The following is a 9,197-nucleotide window of genomic DNA, read 5'->3' on the forward strand; positions in this document are numbered from 1 at the left end:
TCCCTATAATCACTCTTTTTATTACCTCAGTATATACATAGGTTGTGTATATACACAATACGAACACAGTATATATACGTATATACACAAACACAAGGTATATATACACAATTACAAATGAGAAAAACATGTGAGAACAATGAAGTAAGGCAGAGAATACCAGACAAGGGGCGACAGAACGACAAGGGGCGACAAGGTCATAGGGACTATAAGGCACAGAGCTCATTGGGGGCAGGTGGAGATTATCTAACTGTTACCAGTGGTCATTCTCTGTGGCCAGTCCAGGGCCCCTCCAGAACCATTTCGCACCCACCATGGCCCTTTCGGCGGCATGCAATCTCATCTGCACCCTCTCCAGTGTTCCCGGACCCACGGTTCACCCAGAACACAGAATCTGCCAACATTCCGGTCCCAGGTGATCTCTGTGACCTCTCCGGGAAGGAGGCGAGACTATGGGATAGAGGGTCAGGTTGTTTCGCATGTTAAGGAGCCATGTGCAGTTGCGCATGCATGTCAAGTAGTCATGTGTTTCATGTTGTTAGACTGTTTTTTTTTTTATCTTTTTAATCATGATCAGGATTCCATGCAAAAATTCAGACATTCAACAGAATGTCAATTTTATTGTCTTCATATTGTTTTTCCACATTTAAAAAATATATATCCCATTATTATATATATATATATATATATATATATTGTTAAAAGTGGATGTTCATTCAACAATAAGATTAATAATAATAATAATAATAATAATAATAATAATAATAATAATAATAATGCTGACTTAATTGAATGTTAATTGAATTAATTTAACGAGTCATTTATATACAGGAAACTGAACTTTGAATAGTACTTGTTTATTGTTCCTCAAATAAATAATATCAAAATAAGTGCATTTTTCGTAAGAATGTGTCTAATTACCAACAAGTTATTCACTTTAATAAAGTGGTTTAAAATCGGTGCCCATTCACTTTGTGAAGTACAAAGCAGAATAAGTCAGTGCTCATTCACTTTGTGACGTATAATATAATATTGAAGTGCTCATTCACAACACATAGAATGAATAATGAAAATTGGAATAAATATAAAACTATGTACTATTTACAAAGGGGTGAGTGGGGTGGTCAGCAGATCACTGACCCTGTCCAGCATCTCCTCAGTCTTCCCCGCTGCTGCCATGAAGAAGTGCACCCCACGAAACCTGCTGTGGCCAAACTGTTTGGTCTTGGCTTTGCAGGCCTGGTGTTCGTGCCTGCGCCGCTTCGGGGGGGACGGCCTGTCCATGGGCAGTGGCAGCAGAGGCCTCTGCCTTTTTCTTCCAACACCACGCTCTGGAGTACTTCGGGCCCGGCCAGTGCGGCAGGGGCGATGGTGGCAGAAGCCGCATCTCCTTCCGGACCAGAGCTCCTCGGGGTATCACCAGGAGGAAGAGGAGGCTGGCCTCGGACACGCTGAGAAGCCTGCCCAGACACATCCTGCTGGATGTTAAGGTCAAAAGCAGGGTGCTCGTGAGTCAGACGCTCTGGGAGCTTACTCAGCGCGGGAGGGCGAGGTTTCAGGGCCAACATGGGAGTGTTGGACTGGCCAACGCTCAGGCGCAGAACATCCTGTTCCTGCTTTTTGTTCCTGGCATTGTACCCGTAACGAAAAATGCAGCCCAGCCTATTAGTGCTCAGCCTTTATAGTCCACAGTGCTAATAAGGTCAATATAAAACCCGGTAAACTCAGCAGTGGGCCAGTGTCTGCTGATTCAACTCAAAAAGTTGAATACGGGTCTGGGCCATGAGGCCGGGGCTGCTGAGGACTACGTCCTAGATGACACTGTAGTCCCTCCTCATGACAACAACCCACCTGTTCACCCTGACCCCGACGATGGTCTGACTGGCCAGGTGAAGTGGACAAAGCGCCAGGCACACGGCCTGGACAAAGTGGCTGACGCTGGGCCACTGAGCAGTCCAATTCTGTCCAAAAGGTAACGAGAGGAAGAGACATCGTGCGCACGCACGTCTGTGGAGACAAAATACGACATGCGCACGCATAAATCTTTGACAGGCTACTTAGTTGAATCCCTAGTCGATACCCAAACTGTAGAAAGAAGAACACACACATCAGTGCCACATATAGAATCGTACCGACACGGTCACGGTTTGCTTAGTGAACACTTACAATGAACGCGGTACACCGCTGCACGTCTGCAATACATACAATACAGACAAAACAGCAATACGGTCGATCTCGAGTTGTGAAGCACCACTTCGGACACGCATGCAAGCTAACTGGGTGTGTTTAATCAGCCATTTTAATGTCATCTAGCCAGACAGTCAGACACTCTGTATTTTACACATAAATGACCGAGACGAGCGACCGATTTAGCGAGCTAGCTCGGTCGGTCGGTTGTGCCTGCTAATTTCGCCCATTAAATCTCACTTTTACATTCTTGACGTACGTAGACGGGGAATAAAAGCCAGGTAAAGAACCAGAGCGTAAAACCTACCGAAAACGGATCGAAGGGCTAAACTTCAAACAACAGGAGAAACCGGCTGTGCTGATCTCCACTGTAATCCGGAGACAGTCAGCTGGTGTTCGGCACCTTTTCCAGTCGCGCTAGTTTACTAGCTAGTTGGCTAACGTACGACAGCTTTCTTTCAGAGTAATCTAACAAAGCGGATGTGTTCAGATTCCACTCATACTGAATAAAATGTACTAAAGGTCATAAAGACGGTGAACTATCATGGCGTTGTTCAAGCATAACCCACTAATGTTAGTATTCAAGAAAGCTACTGAAAACACATCTGCTAATGTTGATTTCTAGCTAACGCTAGTTTAGCTGCACTGTAGCTACAGTACAGTACAGCATTGACCTGTTCCAGCCTCTCCATCTGTATTTCTCTCCAGTGTCTTGGCTGTTTTGTTTTGTTTTTTGATGATTTTTGCCCTGGTTTTCTCTCTGAACTGTGAACTCTCTTCTTCTTTGTGTACTGTGAGGACGAGCGTCAGGTGCTGTGCTGATCTCCACTGTCATCCGACTCCACTGTCATCCGACTCCAAACACACCTGTACCGGCGTCTCCTCATTAGAGGCGCAGACCTGAATGAACTCCAACGTCCACGAACGCTCCACCTTTACTGTTGATGGTTTATATGAAATTCACAAAGAGCTGTTTGTCCAGAAAATATGAATATGTCTGCTGAATATAAGAATACACAATATATAAAAATATTTGGATGTATTACTCATTGCATTGTTAAGTTTAAAATCTTGTACACTCGATGAGAATCTGGAATGCCATAAATTCCACTATAACAAATGTAAAGGGGACACATCCGGTTTTAATTGGACCAAAATGCCGAAGAAAAAAATAAAAAAGGAAACATTTAAAATTTATAAAGTGGCTGCAAAATAAGAAAGTACTACAAAGAGATTAAATGCGATCTTTGTCATCATAAAATGAAACTACACAACAGCGACTGCTGGGACTGATGTGAATGGTAGACTAACGAGCTTACTTAGACGTTTTAGTGTAACTTTAATATACAACGTACAGGTGGGAGCAGCTAACACACGCAGGCTTATATGTCTTACTTTATACAACAAGTGTGGACTGAGTGGCCATTTGAACTGTAATCAAACAGATTTTTGTTCAGCACATCTAGATACTTTCTGCAGTGTGGAAATATTTTAATGGTGCAACCGCAAACATCCATGTGTAACGAGCAGGTTAATTGGTTTTATTCAAATCAAGTAAATTGTTTGATTAAAAGAAGCAAAATAACCAGAGCAGTTCACATGACCAAATTAATTTAATTAACAAATAAACTTTACAATTTTACTGAGTACATTCAATATCTTACTAAGTGTTAAATCCATTTATTCAGTTATTTAATCAATTTAGCACCATTATGTCCCTTCAGGTTTTCTCAAGTTTCTTGTCAAAGTTGTCTAAGAAAGTGAGAGAGGCTTGTGTGGTGGCGATGGAAGAACTCAGAAGAAGGAAAGGAGGATGCAGACAGTTCACTGTCATAGATGAGAGTAACTTCAGGCATAGAAGAAATGCAGGTGCATCTTTTATGTGGGTATAGAATTTTGTATAGTCTTAATAATGTATAATGGACATACAAGTCTTCATGCTTCATACCTTTAATTCTTTCATCTTGTTAATAGTTCTTAATTAATGTATTAATGCTTTACTTTTTATGTTACACAGTATGGAAGAGGGTGGATGGCTGGGGTGTTGTGAAGGAGGCAGTGGGTCTCTGGGATGCTGGGTGAAAATACTGTCCACACTAAACAAAGAGAGCCAGTTCTTCACCTAGTTCAGAGAAGGTCCAGAAGGGAACTAGTGCCACTTATCATTTGGCATGTAAGGAGGGGATCCACAATCCTCAGTGGTGAGTGGCGTGTCTACCGGCAGGCTCTGTCTCAGCTTGGCTACAGACATTACACAGTTAACCACAGTATATCATACATGGATGCTCCTACAGGGGCTCACACCCAGCATATAGAGAGGGCCTGGAGAACATACAAGGAAACTGTTTGGAGGTTTAAAAGCAACTGGACAGAGGAGCTGTTAAAGGATCACTGGACAGTAATAGAATGGTATGAATGGTTAGCAAAAAAACACACCATAATGGCCCTCTAGGAAGATTTATTCATGATCTTGGCAAGAAGTCCTGCTATGCATATTTATTAACAAGCACATTAGTCTGAAGACATTAAGTCTTTTTTAATGTGTGTATTTTACTGTTTATGTGAGACAATCAAATAAAGCTGAAATACAATTTCAAATGTGTTATAAATATATTAATGTATAGTCATTCTGAATTGTCATGTAATTCAGGGTTCTTCATTAGTGTCACATTAGTGAAATTCAAGGTGAAGTACAGCAAATAGTGATGATTAAACAGTTATTAACCTCTGTTCCTAGTACTATACAGAACAAAATACTGTTGCTCCTTTCTTGTCTTTTTGGTAAATTTTGGTCAGATCCTTTAGATGGTGTTATTATCTCTGTCATTTTATGGAGGCAGGGAAATAATAAAATGTGTTACAGCCAGTACTTCATACTTACAATAGTAATGTTTACCAACCTTTGTAAATGTCTATATATTGAGATGTTTTGCAACTTTAGATAAGGGGCTCCAACATGTTTTATTAATTATTACCAAGTCATTTATACATTTCTTAACAGACAACTTAAAATGATAAGTTTACTTGAAAGTGTGTTGTTTATAAATGGCCTACAGACATTTATAGATATTCGTGTATATTGAATAGTTTTCACTTTAGCGGCTGTAAAATGCTACAGATAATTTTTATATGACAAGTAATTTAGAAACTATAGCTGCTGTTTGTTACTGTTTAACAAATAATTTGTATGGCTACACTTTTTAATTATTTTAACAGGTTCACAAAGACTATTAGGAGCCAGGATTAGTAAAGCTGTAATTTTAATAATATATTAACTAATGGTGCATATCCTCTGAATTCCTGAATTGGTCACCATTAATTCTGAAATTGTAACATACATATTTACATTAACATTTAAGGTGTTTAGCAGACTCTCTTATCCAGAGTGACTTTGTTGTGCATAACACAATAGCATTTCATAAATGCAATTAAAACATTTTAATAAGTGCAAAACTAATGTTCAGGTAAATGCATCTTCAGTCGGCGTATGAACAATGAGGGACTCTAGTGTTTAGACAACCAGAGGATTGAAGTTTCCAGTTGAACTAATCTTTAATCCTGAGTAATTGTAATTTGTACAGATTTCTAGTGTTTGTGTTCATAATGTGAAACTTGTGTGGTGTGTTTGCCTGAGATCTGGCTCTTTTTGGAAAATGATGGTTTTGGTCTTTTTCAGGATTTTTTTACTTGGGTGTTTAATCATTTCATTTCAAATGCCATCAGACCCACTTGTTTTTTTTTTGTTTTAAGAGTAGAAATTTGATTTCTAAGTTCCTGCTCAGTAATGGGTGAGTCCAAGGGATTCTAGAAGTCCTTTATTCGTAGTTCTAATATATTACATTTTTCAGTTATATGCTTTTGTTCAGGTCTTGTATTTTTGAGTAATTGATTATAAAGTGATTTAACATGTGTTATCCAATATGTGTTTTGAAAAGCCAATTCTTCTTATTTAGATTTATTAAGAGTGTTCAAGAAATGTGTCTAAAAGTGTTTGAATTTCTTGAGAGTTGATTGCTTTCTGGAACTCCTCTGTGCTGTTTTGGGCCCATCTGTATCGTCTCCTGGTATTAAACAGCTGACTGGTCAGTGTGGGTGCAGCACTGCTAGTCTCTGTCCTATTAATGAACACAGTGATGTGGCTGTGATCAGACAGAGGGGTTAGTAGCTTTACAGTGAATGTACTGAGAGAGAATGTACTGTTATCATGTAATCCACTGTATTGCTAAGAGGTGAGCAAAAGGTGGATCTCCCCAAAGAGTCGCCTCATAACCTACTGTTGACAATGTACAGACCCAGATTTTGACAGAGCTGCAGGAGGTATTTTCCATTCCTGTTTACCTGTGTGTCAGAAGGATATCAGGAAAGAAACGTTTCCTTGTATTAACAGCCCTGTGGACCTCGAGAAATGTGTACTTTGAAAATGATCAGAACATTCTTTGAAAATACAAAACATGCAAAAGGGGTTCGGGTGGAAGAGGACTTTCCAGATCTGGCAGGTTTTATACAGTCTTTACAGTGTTTGAGAAGCAATTTATAGGAGGAAGGTTTTACTGATCTAAACCTGCAACTTAACGATGAAGATAAGAAGATTGCTTAAATTTTGTGTCACTTTTTTGTTTAGATTTAATGTTCATTTTCAAAATGAGTGTGTGCGCTGTGGCAACACTTAATGGGGCCAGGGATGTGAATAAAAGAACACAGTTTTTTCAGTTAATCAAATTTAAAGGAAATGATGTAGATTTTGCTCAAGAAACTCATAGTGATAGACAGAATGAAGCAGACTGGCTGAGAGAGTGAGAAGGTAAAGCCTTCCTTAGTCACAATAGCACCATGTCTGGGGGTGTGGCTGTGTCATGTCATGGGGCGTGGCTGTGTCATGTCAGGGGGCGTAGCTGTGTCATGTCAGGGGGCGTGGCTGTGTCATGTCTGGGGGCGTGGCTGTTTCATGTCTGGGGGCGTGGCTCTGCCCCTTCCCAACAGCTGGGTTCCACAATTTGTAATGGAGGATATTGAGGCTCTTAAAGTAAAAAAGAAAAAAAAAAAAAACTAGCCGACCTGCTTGGGGTACAGGCACAGGGGGCTCTGGTGTGTTCTCCTTTTCAGAACGTGACACAGATGTACTCTCTGTCCAAGTTTTTCTTTGGTTTAGAGCATAAACATGGTCAGAGCAGATGGATACATGCCTTGAAGTCTGGTACTGTACTCTCAGATCCTGTGGAGATTCGTAGAAGAGCAGCACAGTTCTAAACTAGGCTGTATACCAGTGAATATAGATCACACCAAGAGATGGAAAATATTTACTTAGATGGTTCTCCTCAGGTAGAAGAAGAGGCTGGAGAGAGAGAGAGAGAGAGAGAGAGAGAGAGAGAGAGAGAGAGAGAGAGCGAGAGAGGCGACCCAGACTCCAGATGGAAAGAGAGAGAGAGAGAGAGAGAGAGAGAGAGAGAGAGAGAGAGAGAGGCGACCTAGACTCCAAATGGAAGAGAGAGAGAGAGAGAGAGAGAGAGAGAGAGAGAGAGAGAAAGAAATAGAGGGAGAAGGAGAAAGAGGGTGAGCTGCTTGGGGACCCAAAGTCCAGATGTAGAGAGAGAGAGAGAGAGAGAGAGAGAGAGAGAGAGAGAGAGAGAGAGAGAGAGAGAGAGAGAGAGCCGTACGGGACTACGGATGTAGGGAGAGAGAGGGAGGGGACCAGGACTCCAGATGGAGACTCTCTCCCTCCATTCAGAGTCTGTGTCACAGTGTGGCCCTCCTTCCATCTCTCTCTCTCTCTCTCTCTCTCCCTCCCTCCCTCCATCAGGAGTCTGGGTCCCCGTGTGCATCTCCCTCTCTCTTGCCAAAGCTTTGATAAAGACATTAACACTAACAGCAGATGACAACAACAATATTATAACCGCTTACAATATTAGTAACAACAACAATAATAATAGAACTACAACACACCCAATACCAATACCAATAATAATACCAATAATAATAATAATACCAATAATAATAATAATACCAATAATAATAATAATACCAATACCAATAATAATAATATCAAAAATAATAATAATAACTATAATAATAATAATAATATCAATAATAATAATATCGATAATAATAATAATAATAACTATAATAATAATAATAATAATAATAATAATAATAATAATAATAATAATGTCTCTGTGTCTCTGGTATCTGACTCGGTCACTAACTGTCCCTCAGACTGTGGCAGGAGTGAACGTACAGCGCTGCCAGTGTGCTGAACTCTTTATGTTCACCAACCACATACGGCAGCTTCTCCTCATCAGGGAGGTTTTTAAACTCAGGGAATACGTGGCTAATTTTCTTAAAGAATTTAGTTCTAATCTGTCTAAATGTTGTACATTTATTCAGAAAGTGCAGCTTTGTCTGGATCTTATAGTCCTGGTACTGCTGACACAGTCTCTGCTCTTCAGGTAAACAGGACTGTTTATGTCTGCTGGTCTCTATGGCCAGGCGGTGGTCACTGAGTCTGTACTCGGTCAGGGTGGACCTCAGTTTTGGATCAGACAGTGTTCTTAGGTAATCTGCCACGCTGTTATTTTCTGGTCCTCAGCATGTGTAGTCTTAGTGTGTGTTAGTGTAGTGTTAGTGTGTGTTAATGCTGAACTGTATTTCCGGACCAGCTGAGTGAGGGCACTGTTCTCTTTGCTCAGCTCTTGGTACTCCAGACCTTTAGAATGATATAAGTTTGGAATTTAATTGCCCTTGTTTCTGTCTTTATTATTAATAGATCTCTGCCCAGCTCTGCCCCGTGTGCTTTGTTTGTGGTGTTCCTGTGCACCTTTAATGATGTTGGTCCACTTAAGAATAAAATCATTAGCGACAAAAAATTAGTACCTTGGTATAATGAGCACATTCACAATTTAAATCAAAACATTCTCCTCACATGATGCAGAAAAGATGGTCCATGCATTTATTACATCAAGACTGGACTACTGTAATGCAATAATATCTGGTGGTAACATTAAGCACTCCAAGTG

At 40.3% G+C, this 9,197-nt stretch overlaps 1 protein-coding gene across 1 annotated transcript in view; it reads right to left on the reverse strand.

Annotated features, from left to right (window-relative positions):
* Nucleotides 1–263: 263 nt before the first annotated feature.
* LOC113569287 (NACHT, LRR and PYD domains-containing protein 3-like) overlaps nucleotides 264–9,197 on the reverse strand; it is a 37,804-nt gene continuing 28,870 nt past the window's right edge. Inside the window, exons 11-13 of the mRNA XM_081700467.1 lie at nucleotides 1,852–1,946; nucleotides 1,141–1,677; nucleotides 264–450 (exon numbers count right to left, since the gene is read on the reverse strand). Of these exons, the coding sequence (XP_081556593.1) occupies nucleotides 264–450; nucleotides 1,141–1,677; nucleotides 1,852–1,946 (819 nt within the window). The remainder of the gene's footprint in view (nucleotides 451–1,140; nucleotides 1,678–1,851; nucleotides 1,947–9,197) is intronic.

Source organism: Electrophorus electricus, chromosome 1, assembly GCF_041902795.1.
Source record: "Electrophorus electricus isolate QZ-2024a chromosome 1, ASM4190279v1, whole genome shotgun sequence".
In the NCBI taxonomy this organism is placed as follows: domain Eukaryota; kingdom Metazoa; phylum Chordata; class Actinopteri; order Gymnotiformes; family Gymnotidae; genus Electrophorus; species Electrophorus electricus.